The sequence below is a fragment of the Salmo salar genome, chromosome ssa12 (assembly GCF_905237065.1).
Source record: "Salmo salar chromosome ssa12, Ssal_v3.1, whole genome shotgun sequence".
Taxonomy (NCBI): domain Eukaryota; kingdom Metazoa; phylum Chordata; class Actinopteri; order Salmoniformes; family Salmonidae; genus Salmo; species Salmo salar.
In genome coordinates this window covers 43,703,314-43,728,885 of record NC_059453.1, presented here as the reverse complement: position 1 = coordinate 43,728,885, position 25,572 = coordinate 43,703,314, and the positions used below count along the sequence as shown (strand labels likewise).

Below are 25,572 nucleotides of genomic sequence, written 5' to 3'. Positions count from 1 at the left end.
TTATTCTCCATTTTCGCTCAGCTGCCCACAGCCCTGTTCTGTAAGCTCGCAATGAGTCACTCAGCCAAGGAGCAGGAGGGGAGGGCGGACCCGGCCGGGAGGAAAGTGGACAGTGCGAGTCATAGGATGCAGAAAGGGAGGAGAGTAGGGTCGAAGAGGCATAATAAGGAGACAGGAGGGAGAAGGATTTAGCAGAAGGGAGAGATGATAGGATAGAAGAGGAGAGAGTAGTGGGAAAGTAGAGAGCGAAGATTGCGACGTTGTATGACCATCTTGGGTAGGGGCTGAGTGGTTAGGGTTGGAGGAAAGGGAGACAGAAAAGGAAACAAAGTCGTGATCAGAGACCTGGAGGGGGGTTGCAGTGAGATTAGTAGGCGAGCAGCCGCTAGTAAAGATGAGGTCAAGTGTATTGCATGCCTTGTGAGTTGGAGGGGATTGGGAAAGGGTGAGGTCAAAAGAGGCAAAGAGGGGATGAGAGTTGGAAAGAAATTAATCGAAGGCAGACGTCGGGAGGTTGAAGTCGCCAAGTACGAAGAGCGGTGAGCCAACGTCAGCAAATAAGCTTATCAAGGTGCCAAGCTCATAGAGGAGCTCTCCAAGGGCACCTAGTGGGTGATGGATGAGATTAATGTTAAGGTTGAGTGGACGAGTGACAGTAACAGCATGGATTCCAAATGAGGAGATGGACAGGTGTTAGCAGTTGATGTTATTCTTCAATAACATAGACGCCAAAGCCAATCAGGGGGAAAAAAATATATTTATTCAAAGAGAACAAAATCATAGTTGTTATGCTGGAAAGTGGATGGTAGATGTTCATTCTCCCCTGTTCTCAGTATTTTCTCCAATGAACAAAGAGACAGAATGTAGTTTATACCCCAGCCTAGCCTGTCGTTGACCAATTATAATTCCTTGTAGTAAAATTGGGCCAATGGCCAAATACCAAGTATCCTGTTTCAGGCTCAATATATAGACAATTTGGACCAATAAGAACTTGCCATATGTAGCTATGAGTCCCGGACTGGAACCCCTACACATATTCTAAACAGATGTGGAACTGAAAAACAACCTGTGTCCCTGACCCATTAATCTTCAGTTCCCCATTACAGAAAAACAACTATTTCCATTGATCGTTAATTCCCTGCGTTGTGTATTTATATTTGAATATCCGAACACAGGTGAGCGAGGGAGAAATGACAAAATGTCCACTTAGGAGAAATGAGTAAACCTGTGCCACTACCGCAACGACCAGATGCTCTTGGACTATAAGACATAACATAGTCAGATGAAGAAAGAGCAGTTGAAGTAGCAGTGTTCTCTGGGCTGATCCATGTCTCTGTCAGGGCCAAAAAGTCAAGGGACTGAAGGGCAGCATAGGCTCAGATGAACAGTGCATTCTTTACCGCAGATCAGCAGTTGCAAACGCTGCCGGAGACCATGAATTCCACATGGGTTGTGTGCGCAGGGTACACTAAATTAGAAGGGTTTCAGCCAAGGGGTGGGGAGCGCCTGTAAAGCCTACAGGGAGAGGTGAGAAAAGGTATAGAAAACACACACATAATTGACAAAGCTACAAAAGAGCAAAACTAGATAATCTGTAAGTGACTAGGTAAGACACTCGACTGAGACAGTGGTGTGGAGCCTACCTGTCTTTCCTTCCTCGAAAAACTCGGCAGAACCGTCTTTGTTGTTTCGCAGACAGTCTTTATTTTGTGACTCAACCGCCACTGACACAGCTGCTGCTGAGAAACCAGGGGAGACTGAAGAAATAACACTAATAGCTGACTGCCTAGCAGAGGTGGAGAGCACACCTCCCTGTACTAATTGCTGATTGCCTAGGAGAGGAGAAACCCCTCCCCCTCCAATACAGCCACTGATAACTAAAACGAGGGACAAATTGCCCTGCCCCTTGGACCTGGTAGATGAGGCAACAATCATCTGCAAGTTATGAGCAGTCTGCAGTTCACACTCCAAGTAGGCTGCTGGGAAGACAGGCAGCACTTAAAGTAGATGGTCCTAGCTAGCAAAAAGACAGTACTAGATCACAACAGATAAAGACAAAAAACAAAAATGATATCAGGAGTCCTCTAGCGAAAGAATGAAGCACACTGAGATGGAGCCTGAGAAGCAGGTTATATACACTCAGAAAAGAGATGAAACCACTCCCACTCCAATACAGCCACTGTAGCCTATATACGTATACATATACACACATATATATATATATATACACACACACATATACATATACATACACATATATACTGCTCAAAAAAATAAAGGGAACACTAAAATAAAATCCTAGCTCTGAATGAATGAAATAATCTTATTAAATACTTTTTTCTTTACATAGTTGAATGTGCTGACAACAAAATCACACAAAAATAATCAATGGAAATCCAATTTATCAACCCATGGAGGTCTGGATTTGGAGTCACACTCAAAATTAAAGTGGAAAACCACACTACAGGCTGATCAAACTTTGATGTAATGTCCTTAAAACAAGTCAAAATGAGGCTCAGTAGTGTGTGTGGCCTCCACGTGCCTGTATGACTTCCCTACAACGCCTGGGCATGCTCCTGATGAGGTGGCGGATGGTCTCCTGAGGGATCTCCTCCCAGACCTGGACTAAAGCATCCGCCAGCTCCTGGACAGTCTGTGGTGCAACGTGGCGTTGGTGGATGGAGCGAGACATGATGTCCCAGATGTGCTCAATTGGATTCAGGTCTGGGGAACGGGCGGGCCAGTCCATAGCATCAATGCCTTCCGCTTGCAAGAACTGCTGACACACTCCAGCCACATGTCTAGCATTGTCTTGCATTAGGAGGAACCCAGGGCCAACTGCACCAGCATATGGTCTCACAAGGGGTCTGAGGATCTCATCTCAGTACCTAATGGCAGTCAGGCTACCTATGGCGAGCACATGGAGGGCTGTGCGGCCCCCCAAAGAAATGCCACCCCACACCATGACTGACCCACCGCCAAACTGGTCATGCTGGAGGATGTTGCAGGCAGCAGAACGTTCTCCACGGCGTCTCCAGACTCTGTCACGTCTGTCACATGTGCTCAGTGTGAACCTGCTTCATCTGTGAAGAGCACAGGGCACCAGTGGCGAATTTGCCAATCTTGGTGTTCTCTGGCAAATGCCAAACGACCTGCACGGTGTTGGGCTGTAAGCACAACCCCCACCTGTGGACGTCGGGCCCTCATACCACCCTCATGGAGTCTGTTTCTGACCGTTTGAGCAGACACAGGCACATTTATGGCCTGCTGGAGGTCATTTTGCAGGGCTCTGGCAGTGCTCCGCCTGCTCCTCCTTGCACAAAGACGGAGGTAGTGGTCCTGCTGCTGGGTTGTTGCCCTCCTACGGCCTCCTCCACGTCTCCTGATGTACTGGCCTGTCTCCTGGTAGCACCTCCATGCTCTGGACACTACGCTGACAGACACAGCAAACCTTCTTGCCACAGCTCGCATTGATGTGCCATCCTGGATGAGCTGCACTACCTGAGCCACTTGTGTGGGTTGTAGACTCCGTCTCATGCTACTACTAGAGTGAAAGCGTCTACGACAGTTCCTGTGCTACACCCAAGCCCCTTCCGCCAATCCTCCAGCTACGGAGGTGGCTCTGGCTCCGGGCGTAGCCCCCTTTCTGCACTGCCGACCACCGCCGGAGGCTCTGGGCTGCAGACCGTCGCTGAAGACTCTGGGCTGCAGACCGTCGCTTGAGGCCCCGGGCTGAGAGGCATCGCTGGAGGCCCCGGGCTGAGAGGCGTCGCTGGAGGCCCCGGGCTGAGGGGTGTCGCTGGAGGCCCCGGGCTGAGGGGCGTCGCTGGAGGCTCCGGGATGAGGAGCGTCATTGGAGGCTACGGGCTGAGGAGCGTCGCTGAAGACTCTGGGCTGCAGACCGTCGCTGGAGGCCCCGGGCTGAGAGGCGTCGCTGAGGCCCCGGGCTGAGAGGCGTCGCTGGAGGCCCTGGGCTGAAGGCGTCGCTGGAGGCCTCGGGCTGAGGGGCATCGCTGGAGGCTCCGGGCTGAGGAGCGTCGCTGGAGGCTACGGGCTGAGGAGCGTCGCTGGAGGCTACGGGCTGAGGAGCGTCGCTGGAGGCTCCAGACTGAGGAGCGTCGCTGGAGGTTCCGTGCCATGGATCAACACTACTGGTTCCGCGCCATGGATCAACACTACTGGTTCCGCGCCATGGATCATCACTGAAGGCTTTGTGCCATGGATCATCACTGGAGGCTTCGGGCCATGGGTTATCACTGGAGGCTTCGTGCCATGGATCATCCCTACAGGCTCCGGGCCCTGGATCATTACTGGAGGCTTCATGCCATGGATCAACCCTACAGGCTCCGGGCCATGGATCATCACTGGAGGCTTCATGCCATGGATTATCGCTGGAGGCTTCGGACCGTTGATCATTACTGGAGGCTTCCTAATGGGAGCTGGAACTGGTCTCACCAGACTGGGGAGACGCACAGGAGACTGGGTGCGCAGAAATGCATTACCCCGTAATGCATTTCTCGCCACTCTGCAAGGCCGCTCCTCAGTGCCCTTTCCGCCAGTACCAATTCCCAGAATCTCACTTTCTTGGCTCCAGTTTGCTCCACGGCTCTCTCCTATACGCCCGGGAAGCCAAACTACCCGTATGCCCCCCACATTTTTTTGGGGGGGGCTGCCTCTCAGCATCCTCTTGCCGCCCCAGCCGTTCCTCCCAGTATCGCCGTTCCACCTTCGCTGCCTCTATCTCCTCCGGCGGGTGGCAATACTCTCCCGGCCTTGTCCACGGTCCTGCCCCATCCAGGATTTCCTCCCAAGTCCATGACACCAAGCCATAGTGCTGTCCTGCTCCTCCTCCCACGCCGCTTGGTCTTCTTTTGGTGGGTGGTTCTGTCACAGGCGTCTAAAGGATTAGACCAAGGCGCAGCGTGAATAGTGCTCATCTTCATTTATTTTAAGAGAACACTTAAACAAAAATAACCAAATGACAAACAGTTCCGTAAGGTACACAGACTATACAGAAAACTGAAAGCAACCACTCAAACAAATACTCAAACAAAATATCAAAAGGCAAAAACGAAAGCGCACAGTTCTGTCAGGCACAGACACTAAACAGAAAACAAGATCCCACAAAAACCAAAAGGAAAATGACAACTTATATATGATCCCCAATCAGAGACAACGATAGACAGCTGCCTCTGACTGGGAACCACACTCTGCCAAAAACAAAGAAATAGAAAACAGACTTTCCCACCCGAGTCACCCCCTGACCTAACCAAACATAGAGAATAATAAGGATCTCTAAGGTCAGGGCGTGACATCCAAACTATGCAAGAACTATTTAGGGAAGAAGCAGTCAGCTGGTATTCTGTCTATAATGGAGTGGCCAGCACAGTCACCAGATCTTAACACTATTGAGCTGTTGCGGGAGGAGCTTGACCCTATGATATGTAAGAAGTGCCCATCAAGCCAATCCAACTTGTGGGAGGTGCTTCAGGAAGCATGGGATGAAAACTTTTCAGATTACCTCAACAAATTGACAACTAGAATGCCAAAGGTCTGCAAGGCTGTAATTGCTGCAAACGGAGGATTCTTTGACGAAAGCAAAGTTTGACACAATTATTATTTCAATTAAAAATCATTATTTATAACCTTGTCAACATCTTGACTATATTTCCTATTCATTTTGCAACTAATTTCATGTATGTTTTCATGGAAAACAAGGACATTTCTAAGTGGCCTCAAACTTTTGAACGGTAGTGTATATATTGACCCCCAAAATATATGGGGGATTGGAAATGATGCAGACAATTACATTGATGGAAGATAACAATCTATGCACAATATATTAAAGCTAATCCACCCCCTAAAAAAAGAGCCGCTGTCGTGCCCTCTTCATGATTGTGCTGGTGTGTGTGGATCCTGTTAAGTCCTTAGTGATATGGACGCCAAGGAATTTGAAGCTTGGGGTTGAGCTTGGAGGGGACTATGGTGTTGAACGCTGAGCTGTAGTCTCTGAACAGCATTCTCAAATAGTTATTTCCCCTCTGGTCCAGGTGGGAGAGGTGTGAAGTGCGATTGTTGATCTGTTGGGGCGGTATGTGAATTGGAGTGGGTCCGGGGTGTCTGTGATTGTGGTGTTGATGTGCGTCATGACCAGCCTGGGTGTGGGAGTAATGATTAATAAAATGGTGAACAAACTGTAAATGTCTTATATTTGGTTTATTACTTATTATAAAGTTTTACCTAATTGATGTATTCAAATGGTTATGACAGTCATTTTAGTATTTTCACATCATTGTCCATATTTGTCGATTACACGGTTATACAATTACTGTCCATTTACTCTTGATGATGATCATCGACACTTAAGTTAGCAAAAAGTAGAAATGTGCGAATCTCTCCTAACTGATAGACTACTTTGAAGGCAAGGACAAGTACGAGTGATTGTGTAATTTAGGTGAATTATTCCTTTAAGTTTGTTTCCACTTAGTCTATATTTTACCTTTTGTTCTTCCTCAAGTTCTATTCCCTATAAGGACCATCTGGGTAGGCTACAATTTGTGAGGTTACTTGCCACTTAATTTTTCAACCCATCTCTGGTGTTTAAATCCTGGAAATAGGGTGTTTACTGACCAGAAGTATGGAATAGCATCAAATTGTATTGAAGTGTTGAGACGGGTTCCTTGAGTGGTGCAGCGGTTTAAGGCACTGCATCGCAGTGCTAGAGGCGTCACTACAGACCCGGGTTCGATCCCTGGCTGTATCACAACCTCAGTGATCGGGAGTCCCATAGGGCAGTGCACAATTGGCCCAGCGTTGTCCGGGTTAGGGGAGGGTTTAGCCGGGGTAGGCCATCATTGTAAATAAGAATTTGTTCTTAACTGACTTGCCTAGTTATATAAAGGTAAATTAAAAATAAAAACAAATATGAAATCACTGGAAAGACACAGATACACAACATAACCTTGTAGATAATAATGCTTAGAGGGAGAAATGTGATTTACAGACACTCATTCATTACTAAGACACTGCTTTGGATTAGCATACAATTCCTATTCAGCTTTTATGGAGTCAATGTTATGACAGAAAATACAGCAAGAAAAAATACAGATAATATTACACTCCATAGACAACAGTCCTTGAGTCCCAACTCACTGCTGAAGCTTCCACAACATTGACTTAATAATCGACCCATTAATGCATTCACGGGTGCCATACAATGGGGCAGAGAGACTCTGAACATTACTGCTGTCTCCGAGTGATAGAGGGCTGAACACGGCCATTAGAATGATATCAGCGTCTCTACTAGACGGGAAGCGTATTATTCCCAAATCAAAGAGTCCCTCCATTCACACACATCATCAATGGTGGCATGGAGACAGAACAGCATGATTAGAGCCCTCCTCATGTCAAAGCAACAGTCAACAACTCATTGTTAAGGAGGCGTAATCAACAGCTCCCAGTAGGCTAATGGTTCCATCCTGATTTGGATAATAATAATAATAACAAGACAAAGCCCTTACTCTAATCAGCACCAATGTTATGGCCAAGCTCAATCTGCTCCACAATGGCGAGAGTCCAGTACGAGCAACAACACGGATGAGAAAGACCACAATGGAAAGGTAGGGCATAATGGTGCACTGTTTCAAAAGGCTGCACTGTGCTGTATGCCACACAGGCGTGCATATGCACACAGAGCACACACTGTTCATCCACCAGCTCATAAATGGAGAAAAGGATTCAAGGACCCATTTGTCATTCAGAGTAACCTCACAAATATATACACAGACACACATACACACATTTCTTACCACCTTGCCTATCTGTTGCTTTGTCCAGGCTTCCGTGCCCCTTGTAATGGAAACTGAGGTACTGGGGTACAAGGCTGACCCCACACACTGTGGCCTTGGTAGAAGTCAACTGGTCTAGAGTTTTTCCTGGATCAAAAAGGGGCTTATGTGGTTGGAGTGGCAGAGGATGTGGCAATCCTGAATTTTGGGAATTGTTCTATTCTCACATACGGTCTCATTTTTATTTTGGTCTCAAAGATGACATTATTTTAAATAGGTAAATTATCTTCTCTACAAAATTTCCATCCGGTTTAAGTATTGTAGATTTACACTGAATGCATTTCTCCATGCCTATTTTTTTTATACTGTATGGCCCAAGAATTTCCTATCCAGGACAAGTCATTGTTCAAGACCAAAGAGAAGAGTCTAATGCAATGGAACACTTGAGCTGTGTTCGAATACCCATACTAACATACTGTATACTACATACTATTAGTTAATTTTTGTATACTGTAAACTATCCTTTCAGTTGAGCGTACTAGCGCTTCACTTGTCTACCGGAAGTGGATGCTGTTGCTATGCAACCTCTTGCTAGCTTCTTAGCATACATTGCTAGCTCGTCATTTTATGACTTTGGGTGTGTTATTAAATTCAATCTGGAGTGCTAAAGTGCGATCGGAGTGTGCCCTGAACGTTTGTAAATTCAGAGCGTTGTTAGATTATTCATTTGTATATTCGGAGCACACACTGGACGCTCTGGCCGAGGAGCAGGGTTGATCCGAGCATTCTGACCTCACAACGGCAGTCAAGCACCCAAGGTAACTGACTAACTTGCTAGCTACTTCCAGACATAAATGAGAGAACACCTCACTCTGACCATTTTACTCGCCCTAGCAGAGCTGGTTTGGCTGTTTTCATGTTATCCAGAGCGTTGGTGACTGTCTGTGCTGCTGGCAACAATTTAATTACGTTTTCTTGCCAACGTTTACTGACACCGGCCATATTCAACTTGTGTTGAGCGTTCATAAATTCATCAGTTATTCTGTGCTCTGGCACACGTACACTCAGACAAGAGTGCTCTGAAATCGGAGTAGAAAGCCAGACCGAATTTACGAATGCCCCCGAAAGTCAATTGAGAATGCACAACGACTAATAATCAAGTCAATAAATGTTGGGTAGTTAGTTAGATAGCATATAGTTAATATACTGGCAAGTTCGATGTATTAGTAGCCAACAAATGTTAGGTAGCTAACATACCAGTAAACACTGCTGTAATGTTATGCTATGCAGTTCGTAAGGATAGAGTAGCTAACAAATTGTCAGCCAACATCACGTGTAAGGTAACTTATTTGAAGAGTCATTACTTATGTCACGACTTCCGCCGAAGTCTGCTCCTCTCCTTGTTCGGGCGGCGTTCGGCGGTCAACGTCACCGGCTTTCTAGCCATCGCCGCTACATTTTTCATGTATCCATTTGTTTTGTCTTGTTCCATGCACACCTGGTTTTCATTCCCCAATCAATCTTCAAGTATTTATTCCTCTGTTCCCCATCATGTGTTTGTGTAAGATTGTTTGTGTTACGTGTTTGTTGTTGACATGCCAGACTGGTTTGTTTTTTCCGTGGTTTTTCACGAAAATGTTTATTGTTAAACATAATTCTTGTGAATGTTTTGAACGTTCTGCACTTTTGCCTCATTAAAGTGTACGCCTGTTCACAAATCTCTGCTCTCCTGCACCTGACTTCGCTACCAGTACGCACACACCTGACAACTTAGTTACATTGCTCAACATTTTCTTAACATTTGTCATAATTAGTTAAAGCAATGTATTTGTACCCGCTCTCGTTGTACTTCGGCTGCATATTTTCCAAAATTTTCTTAAATTCGGAAAACATTTTCTGAAGAATTGGATTATTGGCCCTAAAAGCATGGAAATAGTGTCCACTGCTTGTAAGCTTCGTATTTTGCCGAATGTAGTACGACATCCGGGAACTTTTGGCATACTAACTATATCCATACTATGACAAATAAGCTTACTATATAAACTCAGCAAGAAAAGAAACGTCCTCTCACTGTCAACTGCATTAATTTTCAGCAAACTTAACATGTGTAAATATTTGTCTGAACATAACAAGATTCAACAACTGAGACAAACTGAAGAAGTTCCACAGACATGTGACTAACAGAAATGTAATAATGTGTCCCTGAATCAAAAGTAACAGTCAGTATCTGGTGTGACCACCAGCTGAATTAAGTACTGCAGTGCATCTCCTCCTTATGGAGTGCACCAGATTTGCCAGTTCTTGCTGTGAGATGTTACCCCACTCTTCCGCCCTCACCCTCCGATCCAACAGGTCCCAGACGTGCTCAATGGGATTGAGATCCGGGCTCTTGTTATGTTTATTTCTAGTATTGTCCCTAATGTTGGCTGTTAGGCTAAATGTATTTTTTTTCTTCTCCAAATACAGACAATGACCCAAAACACACAGGTATGCATTGCAAATGAGGGCATAAACTGGGTCAAGACGCCAGTAGAGTAAGTAGGCCTGTTGTAAAATAAATAGCAATAAATAAATAAAAGACCTACATCACCTACGGTAGGCCTACAGTATATCTAAATATAATTTTTTCATCTCTACATGTATAGGTCTCCTGATTTAAACCTGATCAAACTTGTTTGGCATCAACTGAAAACATTAATCTGTAACTCTACCAAGCCTACAAGCAAAGACAAACTGGTTAAGGCCATCAAGACATTTTGGCTTGAGAAATTGAAGATACAACAATGCAAAAAATACAACTCAGCAAGGTTTTAACTGTCGAGGAGCTGGGGGGAAGTGCAACTAAAATGTAGTTAAAATAAACATCTACATTTTGAATCTTTTATCTCGTTATTTTATTAATGAAAGCATCAAGATGTTGATGTAGAACAGTTAGGGCCAAATTGAGGAATTTTCACACCAAGAGCAGCTGGGCTATGAAGAGTTGTTGTCAGGGATTTCTTCGTCGTCAGACAATATAGTGAAATCATCGTCGGAAAAAGAGGACCAATATGCAGCAGAGTTGAGATAGTTAATTTTGAACATTTAATAAACTCAAAAATTAACATACAAAATAACAAAACGAACTCACGATTACTAGACAGTCCTGTTAGGCTCACACACGCTAAACAAGAAACAATCTCCCACAAATACACAGACAAACACACCCAACTAATATAGGACTTCCAATCAAAGGCAACACCACACGGCTGCCTTCAATTGGAAGTCCACCCCAATTAACCAAACATAGACATACAACCAGCTAGATCAACATAGAAATACGTACACAAGGAACAGTGCCCAAAAACCCCGGAATACTTAAATCAAATGCCCTTTTAGAAAAAACACCACCCCGAACCACATAAACCAAATACCCTCTGCCACGTCCTGACCAAACTACAATAACAATTAACCCTTATACTGGTCAGGACGTGACAGTTGTTTGTCAATTCATAATCGATGTGCCATGGAATGTCGTCCCAACTATTTTGCAATCTATATGGCTCTCCGCCAATAATTACATTTTGTGGATTGGAGGATTCTAAATTGTTTGTTTAAAAAAAAATGATATTTTGGAGATTATTTCATTTTCAAGGACATCCCGGCCGGCCAAACCCTCTCCTAACATGGACGACGCTGGGCCAACTGTGCATCGCCTTATGGGTCTCCCGGTTGCAGCCGGCACGGGTATCGAAGTTTGCACTGCGATGCAGTGTCTTACACCGCTGCGCCACTCAGAGGCGCCATCCACAAAGTTTGTAATGTTGATCAATTACCTTAAACAAAGTATCAAAATACAGAGAGGTGTTGGCAAGAGCCTATTGTCCTGCTAATAGTCCATAATATATTGACATGTGCAAGAGATGGTGGTAATATCCTTTAAGAGACTTTAATACATTGTGTCCAGGTCAGGATAACCAAAACATTTCTTTATTAAAGAATATCAGAAAGAATGTTGGTAGTTATTTATTTTGATCCAAAGCCATGAATGAGTGAGTCACTCAGCTTATGTACAGTTGAAGTTGTCAGTTTACATAAACCTTAGCCAAATACATTTAAACTCAGTTTTTCACAATTCCTAACATTTAATCCTAGTAAAAATTCCCTGTCTTAGGTCAGTTAGGATCACCACTTTATTTTAAGAATGTAAAATGTCAGAATAATAGTAGAGAGAATGATTTATTTCAGCTTTTATTTCTTACATCACATTCCCTGTGGGTCAGAAGTTTAAATACACAATTAGTATTTGGTAGCATTGCTTTTAAATTGTTTAACTTGGGTGAAACTTTTCAGGTAGCCTTCCACAAGCATCCCACAATAAGTTGGGTGAATTTTGGCCCATTCCTCCTGACAGAGCTGGTGTAAATGAGTCAGGTTTGTAGGCCTCCTTGCTTACACACGCTTTTTCAGTTCTGACCACAAATGTTCTATGGGATTGAGGTCAGGGCTTTGTGATGGCCACTCCAATACCTTGACTTTGTTGTCCTTAAGCCATTTTGCTACAACTTTGGAAGTATGCTTGGGGTCGTTGTCCATTTGGAAGACCCATTTGCGACCAAGCTTTAAATTCCTGACTGATGTCTTGAGATGTTGCTTCAATATATCCACATCATTTTCTCTCCTCATGATGCCATCTATTTTGTGAAGTGCACCAGTCCCTCCTGCAGCAAAGCACCCCCACAATATGATGCTGCCGCCCCCGTGCTTCACGGTTGGAATGGTGTTCTTTGACTTGCAAGCCTCCCCTTTTTCCTCCAAACATAACGATAGTCATTATGGCCAAACAGTTCTATTTTTGTTTCATCAGACCAGAGGACAATTCTCCAAAAAGTACGATCTTTGTCCCCATGTGCAGTTGCAAACCGTAGTCTGGCTTTTATATGGTGGTTTTGGGGCAGTGGCTTCTTCCTTTGCTGAGCGGCCTTTCAAGTTATGTTGATATAGGACTCGTTATACTGTGGACATAGATACTTTTGTACCTGTTTCCTCCAGAATCTTCACAAGGTCCTTTGCTGTTGTTCTGGGATTGATTTGCACTTTTCGCACCAAAGTACGTTCATCTTTAGGAGACAGAACACGTCTCCTTCTTGAGCGGCTTGACGGCTGCGTGGTCCCATGGTGTTTATACTTGCGTACTATTGTTTGTACAGATGAACATGGTACCTTCAGGCGTTTGGAAATTGCCCCCAAGGATGAACCAGACTTGTGGAGGTCTACAAGTTTTTTCCTGAGGTCTTGGCTGGTTTCTTAAGATTTTCCCATGATGTCAATCAAATAGGCATTGAGTTTGAAGTTATGCCTTGAAATACATGCACAGATACACCTCCAATTGACTCAAATGATTTCAATTAGTCTATCAGAAGCTTCTAAAGCCATGACGTAATTTTCTGGAATTTTCCAAGCTGTTTAAAGGCACAGTCAACTTAGTGTATGTAAACTTCTGACCCACTAGAATTGTGATACAGTGAATCATAAGTGAAATAATCTGTCTGTAAACAATTGTTGGAAAAATTACTTGTGTCATGCACGCAGTAGATGTCCTAACCAACTTGCCAAAACTATAGTTTGTTAACAAGAAATTTGTGGAGTGTTTGAAAAACGAGTTTTAATATCTCCAATCTAAGTGTTTGTAAACTTCCAACTTCAACTGTAGGTGCCGAGGCTGTATGACTGCGCCATCAACTTGATTATTTAGCAGACATCACCTCTTGCTTATATTCAGTCAACACATATATCTTAAGAATATCATGGAATATAATTGAACATTTTCATTTCTCTTAGAATAAAACCTTAGTGTAACAACAGTTTTAGTAAGTAATACTGACGAGTAGTAAGAAAAAAATAAGTGTATTTTTCCGGGTGTGCGCGTGCAGGACAGAGGAATAACAATTGTTACACTATTGTTCTAAATTCAATCACCTTCTTCATCCTCATCACACAGTTCATTGAAATTTCATTTTGAAGTCGTGCACAAATATCAGTTTCTATTTGGTTTGTTGCCCATTCATTGTCAGTTAGAGACACATTAGCGCCTTCGGACCCAAAAGCATAATCCCTAATCAACTCCCCCTTGCGCTTGTCTGGAGCAATGAAGCAGTGACGCAGGGTACTGTACTAAACCACAAATTACCTCTAAATCCCGCAGGATAATCTCAAAACCTTTAATTGAGCAACCACTGTAGGGGTTGTATACAGAAGATAGCCCTATTTGGTAAAAGACCAAGTGCATATTATGGCAAGAACAGCTCAAATAAGCAAAGAGAAAATGACAGCCCATCATTACTTCAAGACATGAAGGTCAGTCAATCTATAAAAGTTCAAGAACTTTGAAAGTTTCTTCAAGAGCAGTCGCAAAAACCATCAAGCGCTATGATGAAACTGGCTCTCATGAGGACCGCCACAGGAAAGGAAGACCCAGATTTACCTCTGCTGCAAAGCATAACTTCATTAGAGTTACCAGCCTCAGACTGCAGCCCAAAATAAATGCTTCAAAAAGTTCAAGTAACAGACACATCTCAACATCAACCGTTCAGAGGAGACGACGTGAATCAGGCCTTCATGGTCGAATTGCTGCAAAGAAACCACTACTAAAGGACACCAATAATAAGAAGAGACTTGCTTGGGCCAAGACACAACAGCAATGGACATTAGACCGGTGGAAAGCCTTGGTTTCTCTAATGACTGCCTCGCCTGGTTCACTAACTACTTCTCAGATAGAGTTCAGTGTGTCAAATAGGAGGGCCTGTTGTCCGGACCTCTGGCAGTCTCTATGGGGGTGCTACAGGGTTCACTTCTCGGGCCGACTCTTTTCTCTGTATATATCAATGATGTCGCTCTTGCTGCGGGTGATTCTTTGATCCACCTCAATGCAGACGACACCCTTCTGTATACATCTGGCCCTTCTTTGGACACTGTGTTAACAAACCTCCAAACGAGCTTCAACACCATACAACACTCCTTCCGTGGCCTCCAACTGCTCTTAAATGCTAGTAAAACGAAATGCATGCTCTTCAACCGATCACTGCCCACACCCGCCCGCACGACTAGCATCACTACTCTGGACGGTTCTGACTTAGAATATGTGGACAACTATAAATACCTAATTGTCTGGCTAGACTGTAAATTCTCCTTCCAGACTCACATTAAGCATCTCCAATCCAAAATTAAATCTAGAATCGGCTTCCTATTTCGCAACAAAGCCTTCTTCACTCATGCTGCCAAACATACCCTCGTAAAACTGACTATCCTACCAATCCCTGACTTTGGCGATGTCATTTACAAAATAGCCTTCAACACTCTACTCAACAAATTGGATGCAGTCTATCACAGTGCCATTCGTTTTGTCACCAAAGCCCCATATACTACCCACCACTGCGACCTGTATGCTCTCGTTGGCTGGTCCTCGCTACATATTCATCGCCAAACCCACTGGCTCCAAGTCGTCTATAAGTGTTTGCTAGATAAAGCTCTGCCTTATCTTAGCTCACTGGTCACCATAGCAACACCCACCTGTAGCACGCACTCCAGCAAGTATATTTCACTGGTCATCCCCAAAGCCAACACCTCATTTGGCCGCCTTTCCTTCCAGTTCTCTGCTGCCAATGACTGGAACGAATTGCAAAAATCACTGAAGTTGGAGACTTCTCCTCACTAACTTTAAGCGTCAGCTGTCAGAGCAGCTTACCGATTGCTGCAACTGTACACAGCCTATCTGTAAATAGCCCATCCAACCAACTACCTACCTGATCCCTTTATTTGTTTTTGTTTTTCTGCTCTTTTGCACATCCTCATCTGCACATACAGTATATCACTCCAGTGTAAATTGCTAAATTGTACTTACTTCGCCACTATGGCATACTCATTGCCTTACCTCCTTACTTCATTTGCACACACTGTATACATATTTTTCTATTGTGTTATTGACTTTACGTTTGTTTATCCCATGTGTAACTCTGTGTTGTTGTTTTTGTTTCACGGCTATGCTTTATCTTGGCCAGGTTGCAGCTGTAAATGAGAACTTGTTCGCAACTGGCCTTCCTGGTTAAATAAAGGTGAAATAAAATTTTAAAAATGAGAAAAAACTCGTAGCCTGTGAAAAAGACCCGATCACGTGATGGAGAGCCATGTGAGTGAGAGGTGCTTCAGCCCAAGGGCACAACAACCACTGGCCACAAAAGGCATGGATTTTTTTTAAGGGGCATTACAGCCACACAACAGGGATGCCGCCGGGAAATTCGAGGCATTATCAAGTGCTTGTCAAATTGTGAATGAGAGACTGATGAAGTGTGTACAGCCTGCGCAAAAAACTAAGCAGAGATCATGCCTTTCATGCAACTTTTTTCAAATCATCATTAGAGTTGTATTATGCAGCCTTAAAATGTATTAAAAATCCAAACATATAGCCCAATGTTTGTAGAACAACTAAAGTTACATTAATAACTCTAAATTAAACATATATAGGACTACCTATTTATTTGTTAGCTGCTCAACACAGAATAGCCACATGTGCAAACTCCCTCAGATTATTTGGAGAAAATATCCTTTTTATTTTATTCAGCTTTGTTCAATTGTTTTCTTCATACTATAAAATACTATAAAATGATGCTACGGAATTCTAAGCAAATCTTGTCTGCTAAATGAACTATTGTAGCCCACAGCCATTTGGTATAGCCAGATGAAGACATAACAACTCAGGACAACTCACAGTTTGCTGTTCTGTTCTTCTGAAATAGACTACATTTTCTTCATATCATGTTTCTTTAGACCTGTCTATCAATGTGCCTTCACAGCCAATGAAGGCACAGTGACGCTGAAACGTTGGTGATTATATATGGAGTTTGCGACTCTATTTTTTTAATAGTTTATAGTTTATTCGCCATTAGTCAGCACCTCCACACAAAAATAATTGTTCTTGGTGTGTGCCATCTCATGTTTTTTATTCTTTAGACCTGTCTAAAATAAATTATGGATTTGTTGTGAAGATTTAGGCCATATTATATGGATTTATTAGACTTTTTAAAATGTAGGTGTTCCAAAGGTCTGCATCAGACCTGACCAACTACACATAGAAACATGAGTTATCTGTCATTCTCACTGAAAGCAAGTCTGATAATTGGTAGATCCGTCTAAGTGCACTATTTCTATGATTCCCGTCCATAAGTTATGCTTTTGCATCATTACTTTGGTTTTCTACACCAGTTTCAAACAACTTAAAATTTTATATTTTTGGTTATGGAAAGATATTTCACAGCAGTTTAGATTGTACAATGACTCTCCACTATACATTGCTTATTTTGTCACAAATTGAAATTAGACGAGCATGATAGAATTTTTGCAAACAGTCTACCAATTAGAACTTGAAACCATCAATTTAACTGATGCAAAAGCCGAGACTTATTGTGGGACACCTCCACATGATCAATGTTATTTCACTATTTTCTCATCTAAACAAAAAGAGTGCTTTCATCATTCAACATTTGCTGTTATTCACATACAGTTGAAGTCAGAAGTTTATATACACTTAGGTTGGAGTCATTAAAACTTGTTTTTCAACCACTCCACAAATTTCTTGTTAACAAACTATAGTTTTGGCAAGTCGGTTAGGACATCTACTTTGTGCATGACACAAGTAATTTTTCCAACAATTGTTTACAGACAGATTATTTCACTTATAATTCACTGTATCACAATTCCAGTGGGTCAGAAGTTTACATACACTAAGTTGACTGTGCCTTTAAACAGCGTGGAAAATTCCAGAAAAAGATGTCATGACTTTCAAAGCTTCTGATAGGCTAATTTGCATTGTTTGACTCAATTGGAGGTGTACCTGTGGATGTATTTCAAGGCCACCTTCAAACTCAGTACCTCTTTGCTTGACATCATGGGAAAATCTTAAGAAACCAGCCAAGACCTCAGGAAAAAACTTGTTTACCTTCACAAGTCTGGTTCATCCTTGGGAGCAATTTCCAAATGCCTGAAGATACCATGTTCATCTGTACAAACAATAGTACGCAAGTATAAACACCATGGGACCACGCAGCCATCATACCGCTCAAGAAGGAGACACGTTCTGTCTCCTACAAATGAACGTACTTTGGTGCGAAAAGTGCAAATCAATCCCAGAACAACAGCAAAGGACCTTGTGAAGATGCTGGAGGAAACAGGCACAAAAGTATCTATGTCCACAGTAAAACGAGTCCTATATCGACATAACCTGAAAGGCCGCTCGGCAAGGAAGAAGCCACTGCTCCAAAACCACCATAAAAAAGCCAAACTACGGTTTGCAACTGCACATGGGGACAAAGATTGTACTTTTTGGAGAAATGTACTCTGGTCTGATGAAACAAAAATAGAACTGTTTGGCCATAATGACCATTGCTATGTTAGGAGGAAAAAGGGTGAAGCTTGCAAGTTGAAGAACACCATCCCAACCGTGAAGCACGGGGGCGGAGGGACTGGTGCAGGAGGGACTGGTGCACTTCACAAATTAGATGGCATCATGAGGTAGGAAAATGATAAGTTTAAAATGTATTTGGCTAAGGTGTATGTAAACTTCTGACTTCAACTGTACATACATTTTTTTTTTTTGGAATGAGATATCTCAAACTTTGACTGTTACACACTAAACCACCATGGTGAGCGCCAAAACTATTGGGACAGTGACACATGTTTTTATTTTGGCTCTGTACTCCAGCCCTTTGGATTTGAAAAGATGCAAATACTATGAGGTTAAAGTGAAGACTGCCAGCTTTAATTTGAGGGTGTTTTCATCCATATCGGGTGAACTGTTTAGAAATGTCAGCATCTTTTGACTTTGCCATTAAGTGTAGAGGGGTGAGAGAAAAAAAATGGAATCCATTTTGAATTCAGGCTATAACGCAACAAAATGTGGAATAAGTCAAGGGGTATGAATCATTTCTGAAGGCACTGTATATCCCCTACTATGTAAAATTAGATTGCGAAATGCCTTCTCAGCTTTCAATTTGCAAAATAAATACTGCCATGTGTATCAATCCCTCTCTTGGCCAGAGCCTGCATTTCAAGTAGGAACAAATATTGCCATCTCGTCATTTTCCTTTGTAAAGGAGGAACCTCTTCATAGAGGGACTCCCTTGGTCGCCAGCCAGGAGACACTGTTGGTTCACAGCCTTATGGATGCTCTTGTCTCGGGATCAACGATAACATGGTTACCATGGCTACAGCACCATTTCATTCTCATATTGCATTACAAATGGTTTTACAGTGAGGAGAAAGATATACATTTTTTCAATAGAGGTGTAGTACAGAATCGCCATCTACTTAATACTATTCATCTGTTATTGGACATACATATGAGGGTAAGCGTGGAACAGACCTTGGAGCTCACTCAGAGGGGGATATTATTCTTACTGAAATGTTGTTTAAAAGGCATTAAACTGATTACCAGACAAGTAATGGATCAAAATCTATTTAAATGTGAAAGAAAGCTTGGCTTCATACAGCATATCACTTGCTTTATCTTAAGTGTTTTTTCTCTTCACTGCAAAACCATTTGTAATGAAATATGAGAATGAAAAGGTGACGTTGCCATGGTAACCATGTTATCGTTGCTTTTGAGACAAGAGCCTCCATAAGGCTGTGAACTAGGGGGGTGCCAACATGGCCATACTCACGTATTTGTAATCGTATCCGTAACTGACAGTTAATAGTCGGATCGGATGATACTCGTGATTGGAAAAACTTGCAGAGGACAGCCAAGTTTACTGTCACTCAGTCAGAATGTGCATTAACATTTCAACTTTTTTCCCTAACCTTGCCCCAATAGTTAGTTAGATATTATGCACATTGATACACTACATGACCAAAAGTATGTGGACACCTGCTCGTCGAACATCTCATTCCAAAATCATGGGCATTAATATGGAGTTGGTCCCCCCTTTGTTGCTATAACAGCCTCCACTCTTCTGGGAAGGCTTTCCACTAGTAGTTGGAACATTGCTACTGGTACTTGCTTCCATTCAGCTACAAGTGCATTAGTGAGGTTGGGCAGTGATGTTGGGCAATTAGGCCTGGCTCGCAGTCGGCATTCCAATTCATCCCAATTGTGTTCGATGGGTTTGCGGTCAGGGCTCTGTGCAGGCCAGTCAAGTTCTTCCACACCGATCTCGACAAACCATTTCTGTATGGACCTCGCTTTGTGCACGGGGGCATTGTCATGCTGAAACAGGAAAGGGCCTTCCCCAAACTGTTGCCACAAAGGTGGAAGCACAGAATCGTCTAGAATGTCATTGTATGCCGTAGCATTAAGATTTCCCTTCACTAGAACTAAGAGGCCTAGACCGAACCATGAAAAACAGCCCCAGACCATTATTACTCCTGCACCAAACTTTACAATTGACACTATGCATTCGGGCAGGTAGCGTTCTCCTGGCATCCGCCAAACCCAGATTCGTCCATCTGTCTGCCAGCTAGTGAAGCGTGATTCATCACTCCAGAGAACGCGTTTCCACAGCTCCAGAGTCCAATGGCGGCGAGCTTTACACCACTCCGGCCGACGCTTGGCATTGCGCATGAACCGACAAACGGTTCTTGTGCTGACATTGCTTCCAAAGGCAGTTTGGAACTTTGTAGTGAGTGTTGCAACAGAGGACAGACAATTTTTACGCGCTACGCTGTCCCATTCTGTGAGCCTGTGTGGCCTACCACTTTGCAGCTCAGCCGTTGTTGCTCCTAGACGTTTCTATTTGACAAACTAACTTGTTGGAAAGGTGGCATCCTGTGACGGTGCGACGTTGAAAGTCACTGTGCTCTTCAGTCAGGCTATTCTACTGCCACTATGGAGATTGCATGGTTGTGTGCTCGATTTTATACACCTGTTAGCAACCCGTGTGGCTGAAGTAGCCAAATCCACTAATTTGAAGGGTCATTCACATACTTTTGTGTATATAGTGTAGCTTGATAGCAAACGTCCTCGCTACGTGATTTATCATAGTAGGAGGCAGCAGCAATCTAAATCATTAGTCCCAAAACATGCAAAGAAAAGTGGTCGGATGAAATTATGAAGCGACTGGACGGAGAAATACAGCTTCACTTTATCCAATCAGAGAAGCAGGATCATCTGTCGCAGCCGGCCACGACGGGGAGACCCATGGGAGCGGCGCACAATTGGCTCAGCATCGTCCAGGTTAGGGGAGAGTTTGGTCGGCAGGAATGTCCTTGTCCGATCTCGCACTAGTGACTCGGGCGCATTGATGCGGCTGGCTTCCAGGTTAAGTGGGCATTGTGTCAAGAAGCAGTGAGGCTTGGTTGGGTTGTGTTTCAGAGGATGCACGGCTCTCGACCTTCGCCTCTCCCACCCGAAAATAACTTTTTTTCCGATCATGGATAATTACAAAACATACTTGGATCATAATCGTATCCAGAAAATGACCCATATATGTTACGATACTCGTTTTGTCCGATTACTCGTGACACCCCTACTGTGAACCCGCCGCGCTTCATGAGGACTAAGCGAGTGCAGGCGTTGGGCAAGAGAGCGATTGCAACATAAATACTGCTGTGTGTATCAAATTGAAAAATGAGAAGTATTGAGAAGGTATTTTGCATACTAAGTTTACATAGTAGGGGATATACAGTGCCTTCCGAAAGTATTCATACTCCTTGACTTATTCCATATTTTGTTGTGTTACAGCCTGAATTGAAAATGGATTAAATACACTACCGTTCAAAAGTTTGGGGTCACTTAGAAATGTCCTTGTTTTTGAAAGAAAAGCACATTTTTTTGTCCATTAAAATAACATCAAATTGATCACAAATATAGTGTAGACATTGTTAATGTTGTAAATTACTATTGTAGCTGGAAACGGCATATTTTTTTATGGAATATCTACATTGGCGTACATAGGCCCATTATCAGCAACAATCACTCCTGTGTTCCAATGGCATGTTGTATTAGTTAATCCAAGTTTATCATTTTAAAAGGCTAATTGATCATTAGAAAACCCTGTTAGCACAGCTGAAAACTGTTGTCTTGATTATGAAGCAATAAACTGGCCTTCTTTAGACTAGTTCAGTATCTGGAGCATCAGCATTTGTGGGTTTGATTACAGGCTCAAAATGGCCAGAAACAAAGAACTTTCTTCTGAAACTCATCAGTCTATTCTTGTTCTGAGAAAGTAAGGCTATTCCATGCGAAATATTGCCAAGAAACTGAAGATCTCGTACCACTGTGTGTACTTCTCCCTTCACAGAACAGAGCAAACTGGCTCTAACCATAATAGAAAGAGGAGTGGGAGGCCCCAGTGCACAACTGAGCAAGAGGACATGTACATTAGAATGTCTAGTTTGAGAAACAGACGCCTCACAAGTCCTCAACTGGCAGCTTCATTAAATAGTACCCACAAAACACCAGTCTCAACGTCAACAGTGAAGAGGCGACTTCGGGATGCTGGCCTTCTAGGCAGTTGTCGAAGTGACATCATAAACATTCTATTGAAATAGTTACTTCCATAGTGTAGTCTTTTGTTTAGACATGTAGCTAGCTAAACAATGAACCATAATCCCAACTCATAATGTTACTACCCTGCATGAATCGTCAGGTAGCTAACAACCAGGTTCAATGTTAGCTAGTTAACATTAGGCTATAACTAGCAATGCAAATGGCTTTGAGATACAAATAATATTACTACACAGATCATACACGTAACATTAGCTAGCTAGCCAGCCAGCTAACATTAGCTAGCTAGCTAGCTAACAGTACACTTTAACTGAAATGAAAATGACTTCCTGACAAAATTAGAAACGTGTCATATCTGAAAATGTAGCTAGCTAGACTATCTTACCCGTATACTATCTTACTCCTCTCTGTCACAGATGCCATGGTTGCCCTTAGTTTGAAGATGTAATCCGGAGACAGGTGTTTTATATAACAGTCTTGTGTGTTCCATTTTTGACTCTGTCTGAATATTTGCAATCAAACACCAGAATTTTCTCCTTCCTCTTAGCTATCATACTCTAATACTTTTTCAAAACTCGGTCCTCCAGAAAGTGAAGAGCAACACTTATGCAGTTCTACTACGTGATATCTTTCAAAAAAACAATGTTAGAAAGGATTACCTACACATACTGACCATCTCATGTTATAGACAGAAGCGTTCTACATGGCAGACCAATCTGAACTCATCTCTCAGCATGTCCAGCCCACTCATTATCTCAGCCAATCATGGCTAGCAGGAAGGTTGCTGACTTTTTTCCCGTGGCTAAACCAACTAGGCTGGTAATTTAACAATTGTATTCATATTTTCTTATTAAGGCACATGAAAGTTTACATGTTCCAGAAGGCATTTGCCAAAAAACACATTTTGATTTTTTTTTTAAGATTACGTTCAAATGGCACTCCTGTGAAGTAGTGACGTGCGACATACGCCTAGTTTCCTGAAACGAGTCACAAATGGGAGCATGATTCAATAAATGTTTTATTTTTATGCAGTAAGCAGACCTATATTTGTTTGTCTACTGCCTGCATACAAGAGGGTTTTATTATTAAATCTGGAAGAATAAATCGGTAGGGGACATTCTACCTACCACTTGTAGAGTACTCAAAACCATTCTAAACCATGTTAAGATTCATTAAGTACAGGAAAAAGGTATGTTATGCCACGCACACACACACACACTGCATTCATACTGCAATGCGGATCTGATTGAATTCACCCTCGGGAAGTGATGAATGAGCAATCAAAATCGAATTTGAAGAAGTGCAATCTATGTGTATCTTTAGTGTTTACCCTGAACCAGTCTTTAAAGTATGTATGATAACTATTGATCTGTTTGGAAAGAATTTATATGAACTGAACTGTACAGGACCTGAAAACAACTGTAATCTATAGCATGTTGCCTCTGGTAATGATGAACTGCTAGAATCCTTACTGGACAATGTTCTAAATTATGTTGTAAAATTGACTACCATCAACAGATATTTTAAAACTAAGGGTTTACTCATTTCAAATTTGAGGGAATGGGTTTGTATGGTAATGGCAGGGGATAATTGCAATGCTTGGAAGTACCATCCACCTGTCATGCACCCAGACAATCTCAATAAGATTAACGCACACTCATGGAGTCTCAGCAAGTAACATACCATGCTTGTCTAGCTGCATGGCTTAGCTGCTGTGACTCAACATTCTAAGACACCATAGCTTCAAACCAAAAGCACAATATTGCAACTAATCATTAATGTGCAACAAACAGTTCCATAATAATGCATGTAAATTATGTTATTGGGGCAGTTATTTGCTATAAAAAAACATTTGTCTGTTTTCTCTGTCATTTCAATTAACTTAAAAACAAAAATATGTATATAGAAAATGCCATTAGGTTGACATTTTGCGCAATGCACCTGTGGCTTTATACCCTATTGAAATAATGGATGCAAATAGGACATTGTTGACCGTGTGCCCCTGCGGGCATTTAAAATTCAAGTCACACACAGACATCTGTTCACAGACACTATGGTGGCACCCAGCAAACCACCAAACATCCAGGCGTTACCATGTAGCATACAATACAGTAGCAGCGCGCATCCTACCTTCCACGACCACCACCTCGGTATTGAAAGACACCTCTTTATTTGAATAGTTCGGCGTGGGTTCATCTCCCTCGAACAGTTGGTTCACCTCGCCCTGGATGTCTGACATGTCGCTCTTGGAAAAGGCTGTCACTGTAAACCTCTGGCTCATGGTGTCGCCGGCAGTACCTCACAACGTTGAGACAAGCGGCGGTTCTCCTGCCTTGGCGGCGACAAGGTGGAGGAATTCACCAAGGATGCAGATGCAGAAAGACACTCCTGTCAGCTACTGTTCACCGACTCAAGTGATTGTCCTTGGTATTATTGACCAGCAACAACAAGTTTCCCTCTGTCTTGTGTTTGGAAACTGTGGCGTTTTGTTCGTTGATATGAAATATTGAATGATGAGAAAGCTATCACGTCAACCGGTGTCTGGAAACGGTTACGCATATGGATCCTAGAGGCGGTGGATCATCAGCAAAGATGTAGGATAGACAGTAGCCTAAAGCCCGACAGATGGCGATATTGAGTTGTTCCAAAGGCATCCTTTGCAGCCGGCAATACACTCGCCCTCTGAGCACCGGGCCAAACCAAAACCATAATTGTAGGCGGGGGGATCCAATCATACAATTAGGCTACATAGTGTAAAGCCACATAAAGCCAGTAGCTACAGTGGGAAAATAATTTCCAATCCATCAAATTCATCATGATATATTATTCAGGAAGTCAAATTGGCCTCTCTAAATCGAAATTATGTGCCGGAACTGGTCCACGGAGGCCTTGGATTGTGAAGGGGAAAAACAATTGCGCAAGAATTGTAAGGAGAGCTGAGCAATAGCTCTCTCTCTCTCTCTCTCTCTCTCTCTCTCTCTCTCTCTCTCTCTCCTTAACAAACCCTTAATTCTGTGAGCTAACTTGTAACAAATAAAGAAGAACAGGGACATGTAACATGGTAAATTCATAAGCACAAATAAGAATTGTTTTAAGAAATAACACTCACACTCAAGATGCACAGATTGTCACTTCACAATAACTTTCTCCATTTGAAAAATATCCTTCTATACAAGTGATAATTGGTAATTGTTATATTGGGCTCATTCTTGAGAGTTCAAAGACAACTTTGGTAGTATTAGAAACTTAGAAACAACTGGTTTCTAGTAGGCTACATAATTAGAGAAGGGTTGTTTCTCTGAACCTCAGGCA

At 42.8% G+C, this 25,572-nt stretch overlaps 1 protein-coding gene across 4 annotated transcripts in view; it reads right to left on the bottom strand.

Annotated features, from left to right (window-relative positions):
• Positions 1-25,004, bottom strand: part of LOC106565077 (solute carrier family 12 member 5) — a 338,932-nt gene extending 313,928 nt beyond the window's left edge. Inside the window, exon 1 of one of the 4 annotated variants that reach the window (XM_045691393.1) lies at positions 24,391-25,004. In XM_045691393.1, the coding sequence (XP_045547349.1) occupies positions 24,391-24,541 (151 nt within the window). In that variant the 5' untranslated portion in view covers positions 24,542-25,004. The remainder of the gene's footprint in view (positions 1-24,390) is intronic. The other 3 variants (XM_014131710.2, XM_045691394.1, XM_014131711.2) reach the window with 3 other exon arrangements.
• Positions 25,005-25,572: the final 568 nt, after the last annotated feature.